The 14,900-nt window shown below is 35.2% G+C and overlaps 1 protein-coding gene across 1 annotated transcript in view; it reads right to left on the bottom strand.

Moving 5' to 3' along the window:
- Positions 1 to 14,900, bottom strand: part of DYNC1LI1 (dynein cytoplasmic 1 light intermediate chain 1) — a 36,312-nt gene that overhangs the window by 8,193 nt on the left and 13,219 nt on the right. Inside the window, exons 3-8 of the mRNA XM_004419460.3 lie at positions 10,008 to 10,124; positions 9,042 to 9,272; positions 6,383 to 6,552; positions 3,989 to 4,082; positions 909 to 1,044; positions 229 to 340 (exon numbers count right to left, since the gene is read on the bottom strand). Of these exons, the coding sequence (XP_004419517.1) occupies positions 229 to 340; positions 909 to 1,044; positions 3,989 to 4,082; positions 6,383 to 6,552; positions 9,042 to 9,272; positions 10,008 to 10,124 (860 nt within the window). The remainder of the gene's footprint in view (positions 1 to 228; positions 341 to 908; positions 1,045 to 3,988; positions 4,083 to 6,382; positions 6,553 to 9,041; positions 9,273 to 10,007; positions 10,125 to 14,900) is intronic.

A 14,900-nucleotide genomic window follows, 5' to 3' on the forward strand; every position in this document is an offset into this window, starting at 1 on the left:
GCTAATGTAAATATGCTAAAGGCTAACTAACGATCAGTAACTGAATAGCTGATTTATATTTTGATAAAACATCTTTATTTTGAATTGTGCATCAGAAACACCCAAATCACACTTAGAAACCCCCTTATAGAAAAGGGCTCTCTTACCTTCCTACCTACAATTCTAAATTATGAATTCCTCCTCAGTTTAAAAGCCTCAATATTGAGACTATATACTAAAAACTGTTACCTTTCGGACAGGTGGTTTAGTTATAATGTCTTCAAAATTATCTTCTGCTTTTAATGTTTGAAAATTTTCATGTAGTATTCCTATTTTCTTATCATTATCCCATCCTGCTGGACTGGAAAGAAATGCACATGATAAATTCTCAAGCATTTCATGATCATATCAAAGGGAACATTTCTAGGAAGTTAAATTTGACCAATTATGAAAAACTCCTCAGCTTTTTTATTATAATGCTCAAGGTATGGTTTACTAATTTCTACTTGAAATTATTATTAATATTCCTGATTTAAAAAATGCTATTACAGTTTTTTATGGGGGAGGATGGTAATTAATTATTACCTCCCAATTTTATTCAGATAACTTTTTAAAAGCATGTCTAGATTATACATTGAGTCCTTTATTTATCACAACCAATTAAAGAGTAAGTAGATACACTAATATATGCACCCAATAGATAATTTAGCTATAATGGTAAGGCCTTTCGAAAAGGGCTCAGGCCAGCAGTAAACCTAAAAGCAATGATAAATGGATAAGGCAGGTTATAAATAAAACAATCTAGAAACAGTCTCACCCACTCATCATCGAAAGGTCTACTGGTCTCATCTCAAAACCGAAAATGATGACTCATGATCAAATAGCAGCAACAATACACAATAAAATAAAATATTTAAGAGCATACTTACATAACTACTGCATCTTTTTCCACAACAACGGCAGGAATCTTGTAGGGAAATCCATATAGTTTCTGAACAATGTATTTATATACTAAATCTATATTTTTGTTTTCTTTTACTGAAGTGTAAATAAGTGCTGCACCATCTGAATAATATTATTAAAGAAATTTTTGGACAAATTCCTTGAACAGGTACCATAAAATTCTATGTTCTCAGCTTAACATTTACAAGTATATTAGTTTCAAAAATAATTTCCAAAGGTATATTATATGGTAACCAGGAATTTCAGAAGTATAACATACTTATATACAGGCTAAAATGCAAATAAAATAATCTTTACATAACTGACTTAACTTAGACAGCAAAAGTCTCATTAAGCCAAGAAAGTAAAGGTAAATTCAGTAATACTGACACCATTACTACCTCTATATTTAAAGCACATGAAGAGGCAATTTGTTTTGATTTTTAATCTTCTTAAACTTCATGAAGGAGGGCTATTATTTATCAACAACTGTTTTGTTTACCTTTTCAACAAAAACAGTTTGCACTAGTGTCTCTTCTAGTTTTTACTAATCCCAAAAATTAGGACTTTGGGGACAAAGCTCAGGACATTCACCCATGAGAGAAGATGAACCAATAGGCACCATCAGGAAGCTTTCGGGAATGATCCAAGGCAAAAGTAGATTTCATGACCAAAACCTGAGATAACACTACCTCACATGAAGATGTGTTAATTAAAGCCGATCCTATTTTTTTTTTTTTTTTCCAATTTACAAAAAGGGGATGTTAATATATATTTTTTTTTTTTTAAGCCGATCCTAATTTTGACCTCGTCCGAGAGATATAGTGGGTCAAAAGACCAAGATAGGCCTGTGGAAAAAGGGACAACACGACCACTGACAGACGATGTGGTCAGAGCGGCTATCAGAAATTCTGACCACTGCTGAGGAGCATGCTCTAGCTGGCTACTGTGTACTGAGAGAGATGGTGACTTAGGCCATGAGTAAATGCTGGGAATGGTCTAACTTTGAACTGGGATATTCATATTTTTTAGGACGTGAACTGAGGCTTACGAACCTAAAAGTGGTATCGACAGCTAAATACTACTTAGTATAAAACTTAACTTGGTAGAAATATAAAAGCTTAATTGTGTGAACTTTTCATTAATGATCTTCCTTATAATGAGAACCAATTTATGACAGTTTGGAAGATTTCTACAGCTGAAAAACTTGCATTGCAATTTAATTTTTTTTAAAGTTAAAAATAAAGATGATTTTGAACTGTTGCCCTCACTGACACACACACATCTCACTATCCTGAAGTGACTTCTCACATCCTGTATTCTTTTAAAAACCAACCGGCTCTACTAAAGGTCTGTAATTATTTTAGTGGGCAGTCTCCTTCCTGATTACATTTCTATAGTATTTACATTTTTAAGTACAGCATTAAATAAATGTTTAAAAAGACTGTTCTCAAATTTTCTAATCTTCAGAGATAACAAAAAAGATTACAGACACCTACTTCAATTACTCCCACTTTTTTTCTTTTTGACTATTATGTAAACAAATGCCCTTTAATTCAACCCAGCTCAACCACTGTGTGACATGAGAAGAGAAAGAGCCACGGAGAGGACAAAGCTATTGAAGGAAAAAGGGAAAGGGAACTACCAGTGTCAAAAGTGATTGTATTCAGCTAGGCTTTCTGTAAGTGGTCCTTAAATTAAATGCCCATTAATGAAAATGAAAAACTACAGACACTATAAATATGTGTATATTACTTATTACTACTATCTACTTCTAATACTATTTCTTCACTTTTCAGACTCCAAATGCTTTGGTTGGGGAATGCAAATCCAAAATATCTGATCCAAGATGGGTAGGTGAGTACAGCTCTCCTCAGCGCACTTACTTAAACTGTGACTAAGTGTTCAACTGTAAAGTCTCTTAAAAGCATTCACTTACAACCCTCATTTTATCCTTCTTTTAGTCGTAAATGTTATTCATTAGTTCATCTAATCCTTGCAACCTACACCAGACAAGATTCCTTATAATAGGTTTTCTAACCTTATGATGATCAAAACCACCCAGGAAGCTTTTTAAAAGTACAGATTCTCCAGCCTCACCTTGGAATGTTCCAATTCAGTAAGTCTTAGATGGGCACAGTCAGATTTTGAAACCACTGCGTTGGACTATATGTGTAGATGATAACATACTAAACATATTAAAAATGAGAACACACATGGGCCAGTCCCATGGCATAGTGGCTAAGTCTGGCACTCTGCTTCGGTGGCCCAGGTTTGTGGGTTCAGATCCCTAGTGTGGACCTACACCACTCATCAAGCCATGCTGTGGTGGCGACCCACATACAAAATAGAGGAAGACTGGCACCGATGTTAGCTCAAGGCTAATCTTCCTCAAGCAAAAAAACAAAAAAAACAAAGAAAAACAAAAAAAACAGGAAGATAGGCAATAATGTTAGCTCAGAGCTAATCTTCCTCACCAAAAATAAATAAATAAATAAAAACAGAGAACACATAAACCTAAATATTGATCTTGCCCCACCACCTACCCTCTAAATGAATATTGTTTTGTTTTTTTTTTTTTTTTTTGCTGAGGAGGATTTGCCCTGAGCTAACATCTGTGCCTGTCTTCCTTTGTTTTTTAGTATGTGGGCTGCCAGCACAGCATAGCTGCTAACAGAGCAGTGTAGGTCCGTGCCTGGAAACTGAACCTGGGCCACCAAAGTGGAGCATGCTGAACTTAACTGCTGGGCTACCAGGGCTGGCCCTGAATAATGCTTTTTAATCAAAATGTTCACAATGCCAACTCATCAGAATTTTCCACATAAGACTGATAATTATTTTTCTTAAGTATAGTACTTTAAAAATAGCAAAGTTATATATTTCAATACTTAATTTTTTACCTCAAAAAACCCAGATATAAATGATTTGGGAACTAAAATTTAATTTCCAACCAGAGGTAAGAGGGAAAAAGTTTATGGAATTTCTAAAGTCCATCAATTTAATTCCTTTACTTTAAAAAATACTAACAGGTAAGGTCATTGCACCAATCAATGTATTAAAAGGATACACTGTAAACAAAACTTCCGAACATGTGACTGAATAAAATCAAAATGTTCATCTCTGTAGTCATGTTCTTTCTCCAATACACTAATGGCATCACACTGTTGAGTGAAAATAATTTAAAAAACAATACAACATTAACTTTAAATAATAGAAATTAAATATAAAGATTTAAACAATTCAATTTTGGGTGGGGGAATATCACAAATCTACCACTTTGATATGGTGACTGAATAGTGGGACCTAGACTATCAAGTGCTCCTATCTATCTAGAGACTTTTAGGTGGAGCCTTAAGACTAATGATTAATTTTATTTCTTTAAAAAGTGCTGACTTCTATGTTATACTGAGTCTGGGGCAACACCAAAGGGAAAGTTTTAGTACAGAAAGTAATGAAGAATAACAGTCAAGCTTATAACGGGTGGTCATACTTGCTAATTCAACTACTTGTGTCCTAGAACAAAGTTTTTAAGATCTAAAAATCTATTCTAGTTCTATAAAACACTCTGTATATCCACGGAGTCTGCACCTCTCACTGTTTCCTCTTTCTTCCTCTGTTTATCTGATAACTCTTAATTTGACCTTCATTTCCCTCCTGGTGCTTTTATTCACTCTCACCAATAGCAAAAAAAAAAAGAGAATTAGAGGCTATTTTTGAAATGTCACCTGTACAATCAATGATACAATTCTGAATTAGGCTTGTGACAGAAAAATGTTAGGAAAAAAACAAGCATGTTCAAACATCACGATATCCAAACCTCCCCAAAACCTTTCTGAATTGAAGGTGTGAAACCTAAAAATAAACATTTAATAATGTTTATTATACCTAATATTAGTTTGGGGTCAAAGTTGATATGTAATTTTTTGTTATATATATATATATTTTATATACACACAACCCCCCACAGAACAGAGTCTCCTTGTATAGTCATGATGTAGCACGTTTGTCCATTTTATAGAACATTGAGAGTCACTACTTCAAATGATTAAAAATATTTATAATTATTACATTGTTAACTTATGACACTTTTGGTGAGGCATGGTAGTTTAGTAAAGTGATTTTCAACTGAAATAAGAAGATGTGGACCTAGGGCAAGAAACTTAGTCCCTCTGAATTCTCAGTTTCCATAGTCTTTAAACTGAGCTGAACTACCATTTTTCATCCATCCTGAGACACACATTCTCCCACTCCTATACACATTTTAAAGCTCTTAAACTGAAGTATAACTGATGGTGTCTTAGATTCTTTGAAATACAGAAATCTCTTCTGGCTTGAACATTTTATGAATATATTACTCATCTGTTACTGACTCAGGTCCCTTTAAACTTAACATTTTTCATTTAGAAAAATAAGATAGCTTTTTATGAGGCAAACTCTAGTGTAAAACAATGAAATATCTGCCAATAAACAGCTCTTTGCCAAACAAAACAGAACAAACCACACACAAAAGGATTCTAGTGTGAGAGTTTAAAAACAGTTTTACAGAAAAGGTATAAAATAACAATTAACTACACCAGAATCACCATTTCAAAAGCAGATAACACACTTTAACTTAATTATTTTAAATACCATCCCCCCATTCCTTTGTTATTGATAATTTTTGTAGTTTAAAGTAAAACTTAAGCTAGATTTAAAATTTACCATTTGTATTCCAAAGATAAATAAATTCCATACCTTCCTTCAATTGTATGCACAAATTTTACATCTTACGAAAAAAATAATTTAGATCTCAAAAGGGTTTACACGTTTTGTCATTTTCTTAACTATTCTGTGACTTACAAACAGTAAAGATATACTACTTAGGACCAAATGGGGAAAAGTGAACTTGAACTATAAATTATTTTTAAAGGAAATATGATTTTATTATAAAGTGCATACAGTGACAGAATTAAATTAACAGAATTTTGATAATAGCAATCCTATCAGAAGCTCTTTAATAAATAAATGAAAAGCCCTTAATAACTGCATATTAACTTTACATAATGAATGCTGACAGGTGTTTAAAAGTCTATTTTAAATAAATAATCTGATATTAGGGTAGAATATCAAAATTTAATGTGGAAAATATTCTATTTTATAAAAATTAATAATTAAATTATCATCTTACTTGTAATTTCTTCTACTAAACTGATTGTACAATGAAATCTACTTGGAATTAGGAAAATGAAATTCAATCACAAACAGAATACCTGAAATAATATTTTCTTTCAAAGAAACTATGAAACAAAGATCACAAAACCAACATGTAAATGTCATTCAATATTATTAACCATTATTTCTACTTATTACGAAAAATAATCTAGGAAACCTGAAATGTCAACTCCAAAAGGAGCCTGGAAAACAAAATAGCTGTTCATCCTTGGTTAATATCAGTAGCAGAATCTCTAGGAAGCAAACGAACCTTTGTGCAAACTACTAGTACTGGAATGCCCAAGTTATGTGTAAGTGTATCCGCACCCAGAGGTAACACCACACTGTCGTCTTTGTCTTCCTGTGACACGGTATTTCTTCTCTGAGGAGAAGCTGGGAAATCTTCTCCTGGCTCTACATATTCTTGGAAGTCTCTAATCACTGAAAATCAAGGTAAATAATTTAATACATAGTTTAGAAATTGCTTTATTTTCAGCAGGTGGTTTTTTCTGGCATAATCTATCATTATCTATTTTGCTAGAGTTTATACTTAGTCTTATGTAAGAGAAGAAACAAAAAGAGTTTCAGATATCTATTTCAAAGACAGTGCAAAGCTCTGGACCCCCATTAATTACTGAATTACATTCAGTGCTCTGAATGGCTCCAAAGAGTGGATTCAGTGTAGGCCTGGTTCAGTCTGTGCAAATTACTCTGGACAAGTCACAATCTAGCTTTGTCTCTCTACCTTCTCTAATTCACAAAGGGCATTGAAAGGATAAAAGAAAAATAAATGGGGGGCAGTGGATTTCACAATTTAAAAGACAGTCTAAGATGACTTTTTTTTTTTTTTTTTTTTAAGATTTTATTTATTTATTTTTCCCCTCAAAGCCCCAGTAGATAGTTGTATGTCATAGGTGCGCATCCTTCTAGTTGCTGTATGTGGGACTCGGCCTCAGGATGGACGGAGAAGTGGTGCCTCGGTGCGCGCCCGGGATCCGAACCCGGGCCACCAGCATCGGAGCATGCGCACTTAACCACCAAGCCACGGGGCCGGCCCATTAGATGACTTTCTAATATTAACTTCCTTTCTCTAAACCCGTTACTCAGGTCTCCTCCTTTTTACCTAGGTGTAATTTTGGCCCATATTCATTCTGTAACCCTGGTAAGAATTAATGAGATTTACCAATGCTGATAAATTTTTAGAACTCATTTGCAAGACTGTCAAAAGCTTCACATAAAAAAAAAGTTAACGTGGGGGCTGGCCCAGTGGCGGAGTGGTTAAGTTTGTGTGCTCCACTTCGGCGGCCTAGGGTTTGCTGGTTTGGATCCCAGGCTCGGACCTACGCACCGCTCATTAAGCCATACTGTGGCGGCATCTCACATACAAAATAGAGGAAGATGGGCACGGAGGTTAGCCAGGGCCAATCTTCCTCAGCAAAAAGAGGGAGATTGGCAACAGATGTTAGCTTAGGGCCCATCTTGCTCACCCCCCCAAAAAAAAAAAGCAAAACAACAAATCTGGAAACAAATTATCCACAGCATAGGATTAAAACAGTATATGAGGGAATATTATACAGAGCCATAAATGTAAAGTTTTCAAAGAATATTTAATGCTGTAGAAAAATAACATTAAGAGAAAAAAAGAAAACCAAAGTATGATTCCAGCTTAGAAATGAAAAGTACTTGCAAAAATATGCTAAAATATATTTTCAATTTTTATAAATCAAGACTGTATATTACTTATAAAATTAGAAAAAAATGTTACTTATTTTTTAAGCAAAGTAATTATGGGCCAGATCCACTTTGGAATATGACTCACTTGGAGGAAAACTGTCCTAAATTTACACAGGGTCAAGGAAGAGAGAATTCTGAACAGTTGAGTGCAGTTCCTCCAGGAACACAGGAGCATGCATAAACCCTTGGCAGCTCTGGCGGCTACTACCCTTAAGAGCAGAGGCCGAAATCTAACAGTGGTTCTCAAGTTTTAGCATGCCCAGAGTTTCTAATTCAGAAGTCTGGGGTGGGGCCTGAGAATGTATATTTTTGACAAGCTCCTAGCTATGATGATACTGATGCTGCTGGCCCTGGGACCACACATTGAGAACCACAGCTATAGTATAAACTTAGAGAGGAAAAAAAAAAAAACCCCACAGGCAATGGCCAACAGGGAAACAAAGGTTCAGATTAAAAACACATATCTTTTTCAATGATTTAGGACATATATTCTCTTAAGTTTTTACTGTTTCCTTGCATATAAATTCAAGCAAGCTGTCAATTTTTCCCTAAAAGTTATTATCAGCTAACAATAACAAAGAAAAGCAGCATTCCATCTGTATATTTTCTTAAGCAAAGTACAACACTGGCAAATAAAGAGCTCTCAGTGAAATTAAGAACTGTGACAACTGGTTAACAACCTATTAGAAATGACCCATATCATTTTCATAATTTCCATGAAAATTTCAAATTTATGTGGGTATGTACTAAATATACTATGTACTTTGTAAGCCATAAAACCACCTTAAACATCTTTATATTTATGTTGTGACCATCTTTTTGGACAGATTTCATTTTGACAAAGTTGATAAGATTGTTTTACTTATCAAGAAACAAAAACTGTTGAAAATGAGGAGCTGAAGAAAGATTCATATTTTTTTTTTTACCCTGAAAAACTACTTTCCAAGATGAACACATAGGGCCTTTTGGCAGAGGAGAAAAGGCATCTCTTCTAAAGAGTCTGCCATCATGTATATGTTTTCAATTTAAAACTATAGTAAAACCTAGCACATCATTCAAACTGAATTTCAAAAACAGTAGTCACATTATATTTTCTTCATTAAACCTCCTTCATAGTCAACAAATCCTAACGATTATGATAATCAGCTAAGACATTTTGTATTTCAAGTTTATACTAATATTTCTAGACTACTCACACTTTTGTTCCATTTCTTTCACTTCTTCAGGAGGAAGTTTTAATTTGTCAATATGTTCTCTAACAACACTTGCCCATTTCTGTAAAGAATCCAAAGCAGTCCAGGGCTTTGACATATCAACAACCAGCATAACTAGAGTGTCCTTCAGAGAAATGGCATCCAGTGAAAATTTAAGGAGGCCTTTGTGATATAGGTCTCCATCTAAGATCCATACATTACATCTTGTTTGATCTACAATAGACAAAAGAAAGTTACCAAGGCAACAGGTCTAAGTTATTTCATCATCCAACTAACAATGTTACTTGGCATTTTAGGGCATCTCCACAGGAGATGTCTCCTGGCTTTGACAAGGTTCAACTATTTGGGTCACATCTACCAATTTAGTAAAGGCCTAACAAATATCCCTGAAAATGAGTTAACTGCCAACATAGAACACCAGCATCCTCTACTTCGTATTTCTCAATCCCAAACCACAGACTGAATAACATGTTTCTACTCTTACCATCAGCAGATAGAGCCATGCATATTCAAGATATTATATACAAAAATGAGAAGGCAAGTGATCTACAGAAGAAAAAAATGGCTGATCAGATGAGAAAAGCTGGGGAGTAGATGACGTTTTTATGTCAAAAAATGAGAAGGTGAAAAGGGAGTCAGCAAAACAATCACAGGACCCTATTATTTTACTATCTGAGTGAAAATGAACTGAAAGATTAAGATTCTTCAAAGATAGCAAGAAAGCTCAAGTCTGCACACCAGGATACCTTAAGATGTTTAAAAACATCACTATATGAATCCCAATCCCAAATCAATAGAAGTATGCCTAAACATAACCATTTACTGACTGGCATGACATAGTAGGACTCCTAGTAAAAAAGACACACTAAGAAAAGTCAAAGACTTTTATGCAGCAGTGCAACTTGGAAAGGCTTCAGGAAACTTATGTTACAAATAAATGACACTCACCGTCCCTGTCTTCATCATGAACATTTAAGTACAAATATTCCAATCCTCTTCCTTTCTTGTACTCCTCTATTCCCTGAATTTTTCTTATTAGGCTTGTTTTTCCAGCTCCATCTTCACCTGTAAAAAGGACAAATCTTTTAAATTATAATATGGATTATTTAAGGATGCTCTCTAGTATCAAATGAAAAACCCAATGGGAACTAGCTTCAACCAAAAGGGTAATTTGATGGAAGATGACTAGGTAACTATATAGTTGAAGATACAGACTTCAGCTCCAGTATTCTCTCCCCAGGTGTCTCTGCTCCTCTTAAGTACCTTTCTATCCTATTACAAATGGCCTCCTCTGTGGGTATTTTTCAGGAAGCTCATTACATCATCCCAGTTTAATCTACAAGGAACAAAAGACTTTCTTTGTTGGCTTTCAGTCTGAAGAATCTCAGGTAAAGACTCTTAAATGGCCTGGTTAGGGTCACGTGCCCACATACAGGCCAATCACAGAGGATGAATGGTATATCAAAACTGACTAGGGCAGGGAATTGTGACTGGAGCCTCAGCAAAACCATGAAGCCATAAGAAATATGTAGTAAAGGAGGGGGTAGTAAGTTGGGCAAGAACAAGGGAGGAGGGAATGTAGAGCAGACAAAATAAAACATAAACTTAAAAAATATTAATAGCAAGAAATCATGTGATTTAAACTTGGCACAAGATTAAAAAGTTTAAAACTAGGCTAGCTATACAATGTTTTGGTGAGGATTTTTTTATATAGTGAATTTATCTAAATACTACATGTTACTGTTTCATGGACTTATTTAGTTATTAGCAGTATCATGTTAATAGTACTTGTAAAGGTCAGTTTCTTGGATCTAAGGACTTATTCCTGGAGATTCATGAGTTCTCTGAGAATTTAAAAATCATTTTCATTTTCATGTTAAGCTTTAAAAAAAATTACATATGTCTTGGATCTTCTGAATGACCATCTTTACATCTAAATGCTGCCACAAGATTGCAGTACCCACCTCTATATTGTTGTTTATAATCCTACTGATGCTAAGTTGAGGTCAAGTAATGCAGACAGAACATAGAAGAAAGAGAGCAGACACACACGCATGCCAAACTCAAAAGGAAGTGTCCCACAGCAGTCAATACCATATTCAATTGTATTGGTCAAACTAGTTCTTTTTATGAACCATTTTCCAATACTTCACAGCAATAAGAGTAGCCTTAAACAGGCAATACAGAACTTGCCATTAAATGAGTACTTATTTTTCAGTACTATTTTTGCAGTGTACTATTAAAATTGTCCATCAAAATAACAGATTGGGTTGAAAACAGTAATACCTATGAAAATAATGATTCCCATGATGATCCACCATGTTTAAAATGGAAATAATGTTAACCAGTGAAAAATAAAATACATAAATACTTCTGTCTACTATTAAATCCAACATTGGCATTTAATTTAAGCAAAATATCATTTGTTATATTGATTGCTAATTTGAATTTTATCAGTTCTATAGCTTTTTATAGCATTCAATTTATATTTTGTTTTGGTTTTGTAGATGTTCAAGAACTATAAACAAAAAGAATTAATTAGTCACCTCAGTAGGCATGAGCATTAAACATAATAAAAATAATTTAAATTACTGTGTGAGGAGATCTATGAAAACTTTCTTTTAAAGAGAGTCTGAACAGGCAGGGAAGAGGATTTTTAGGGCAGTGAAACGATTCTGTATGATACTGTAACGGTCATTATACATTTCTCAAAACCCATATAAGGTACAACACCAAGAATGAACCCTCATTTAAACTATGTGCTTTGGGTGATAATGATGTGTCAATGTAGGTTCATCAATTCTAATAAATGTACCACCTTGTGGGATGTCAATAGTGAGAGAGGTTGTGCATATGTGGGGACAGGGGATATTTGGAAACTCTCTGTACTTCCCATTCAATTTTGCTGTGAACCTAAAACTGCCTTAAAAAATGAAGTTCACTAACTTAAAAGAATAAAGAAAAGGAGTCTGAGTCTGTTCTAGAACTAGAAAGAAAAGAATCAAGATGTCTCTTACAACAGGCTACTTTCCTGAAAGGTGTCCTCTAAGTTAAGACACCACCAACTGAAAACGGATTATCCCACAGAAACGATGTTATGTATTATAAGCAAAAACTTAGTGCCCAGACTTATAAGGGATGCTTAAATCAACAATACAATGTTCAATAAGAATTTCCTAAAGTACACAGAGATCCATAAAAATAGGCAGTAGTCAGATAAAACTTCATTTAATATGACCGAGGATTTATCTTACCTCTTTAATTCACATTTTAGATGTTAGAAAGTGAAAAGATACCTTAAAAAGGGTCAAAAAATTCAGATGAGTTTATTTCAACTTGTTTTTAATACTTCAAATGACTTAAATATAAAGCTTTCTGAATAAAAATATATACTTGTAGATAACCTTAAGCATAAGCAAAATAATAAAATCTATAATATCAGCTAGAAATAATCACTGATAATTTGGTTATCTCTGATGGTGATATTATGAGTAATTCTTTAAATAACAAGTTTGTGTCTTCCTTTTAGTTTATCTAATGCTAATTTTAAAGGTTTAAGTCAATAAGCTCAGAACAGATTTTGAGCCCAAATTCATGACATCAACAATATTGTCAGTCTTAACTACACATGCTCACTATTTTAAGTTCTTGCAGCCATCACTAGAACATGGCTGTTTTCTTTTTCTAAGGACTGAATACAAGTGGAAGGGTTCTCCCCCACTTATCATGAGACCAGAGTTTACTCCTCCGAGTGAACGTCGTCCATCATTCATTTCACTGGACTAACGGTTCTCAAAAATCTCAGACTCACATAGGAGGCCTATGAAAACACCCATTGCTGGGCCTCACCTCCTGAATTCCTGATTCAGTAAATCTGAGGGGGGCCCGAGAATCTGCATTTCTAGCAAGTTCCCAGTGTTGCTGATGCTGCTGGTCCAGGGCCCACACCCTGAGAACCACTGCATCAGACATTTACTACACTAAGCCAAGGACTAGGAATACAAAGATCTGTATGTCAAAGTTACTGCCCTCTAGGAGCTCATAAATTGGAGAGGAAAAACAAACAGGAGACAATTTCAAGATATTGTCACTAGAGATATGCAACTAGAGATATGCAACAAACCAGGAAGCCAGCCCCAAGGGAAGACCCAGGTTTTGCTTGGACATCAGAAAGGGCTTTCTAGAGAAAGCAACACTTCAGCCAAATCTTGTAGTGTTAATGAACCATGGAAAGTTAGGCATTCCAGGAAGTAAGGAAAGCATGTACAGAGGCCTGGAGGTAAAGAAGTGTCCTTCTAGAAAGAACAAATAATTTGAATGCATGAAATTTAGGATGTGAGGGGAAAAGAAGCCAGAAGGTAACAACAAATAGGGTATGCAAGATCATGAAGGGCATCTTATGCCAGGCTGAGATGGTTAGACTTTATCCTGAAGATAATGGGGAGCCACTGGCCGAGTCTAGGTATTTTAGAAAGACTGCTATGGCAAAAGTGTTGAAGACTGACTGACAAGGATAAGTGTAGAAGTAAGGAGACTAGACACCAGACTATTATTGGAGTCTTAGCAAGAAATGAGGTAGGCCTGAACTAAGGTATCAGTGGGGGTGGGGACAGCTTACTCAAAAGCTGATTTGGTTGGGAGCTGGCAGAGAGATGAGGAAGACACAGAAGTCACAGAAGACTCTCCCTTGCCATAGCTTCCGTAATTCCGTCTCTACCACTTCAGTAACTCTCCTACTCTAACACTCTGAGGTAGTTGGTCCTAAGTCTTCCTTGCAGGATGCTTTTCCATTCCCACCCAATGTCTGTGTTCCCCACAGTTCCTTCCTCAGTCCTCTACTCTTCACACTCTGTGTAATTCCAGGAGAATCTCCACACACCACTTCAATACCAGCTATAATGTAGTGACCCACAGATTTCCTTGCAGCCTCAGATATCTCATACATACCTCACATTTCAATATGCACAAAAGCAATATCATTACCCTGGCACCTTTCCCCCCAAACATTCACTTATATAATTATTAATATAAGATTCCAACCTCAAGGTCTTTATACCTGCTGTTCCCTCTGTCTAGAATATACTCTCCTCAGAAATCTATATATGTCACGTAACCTTCTTTTGGCCTTCCCTCAACTATCACCTCCTGAGGTAGGCCATCCCTGACAACCTCATTTAAAATCACAACCTCCCAACATTCCTTAATCCTTCTTGTTTTATGTTTCTCCTTTGAACTTACTAATATAATATGTATTTTACTTAGTCATTCCCTTGCCCCAAAAGCATGCTCCAGAGGATCAGGCATTTTTGTCTGCTGGTTCACTGTTGCATCCCCAGTGCCTAGAAAGTGCCTGTGACTAAAGTGCCTATTAACTCTGCTCCTTTCATAGTGAAATGTATATTCCTAAATCTCCTACAGAGCAGCCACTGATAGATCGTGTCTCAAACAACAAAAAATGTGCCAAAATATTAATACGAATTTCATAAATCCCTGAATGAAGGATACAAATTTTGTCCCCTTATCCACTTTGAGTATTTTAAAACTTTATTGTGTATTAATGGATTCGAAATGCAAAAATCTAAGAGGTTAGAACAGAAAAAGGATAAAATTTAAAGTCTGTCAACGTGTTTCCATACAATAAAAATTAAAGGAGTGTAATTCACCTCCCTTTGCCCACAACCTAGTCAAACATAACCATCAGTGGCTTCCACTTCCATCTCTATAAGAGCAGCAGTAGCAGCAAACACCTTGCGGGGGCGGGGGATGATGACTATCTCTCATTTGGCAGATGAGGGCAGTGGGGCTCAGAATTGTTGAAGTTAAGTACCTTATCCAAAGTCT

The sequence above is a fragment of the Ceratotherium simum genome, chromosome 5 (genome assembly GCF_057802395.1).
Source record: "Ceratotherium simum simum isolate JZ-2026a chromosome 5, ASM5780239v1, whole genome shotgun sequence".
Taxonomy (NCBI): Eukaryota; Metazoa; Chordata; class Mammalia; order Perissodactyla; family Rhinocerotidae; genus Ceratotherium; species Ceratotherium simum.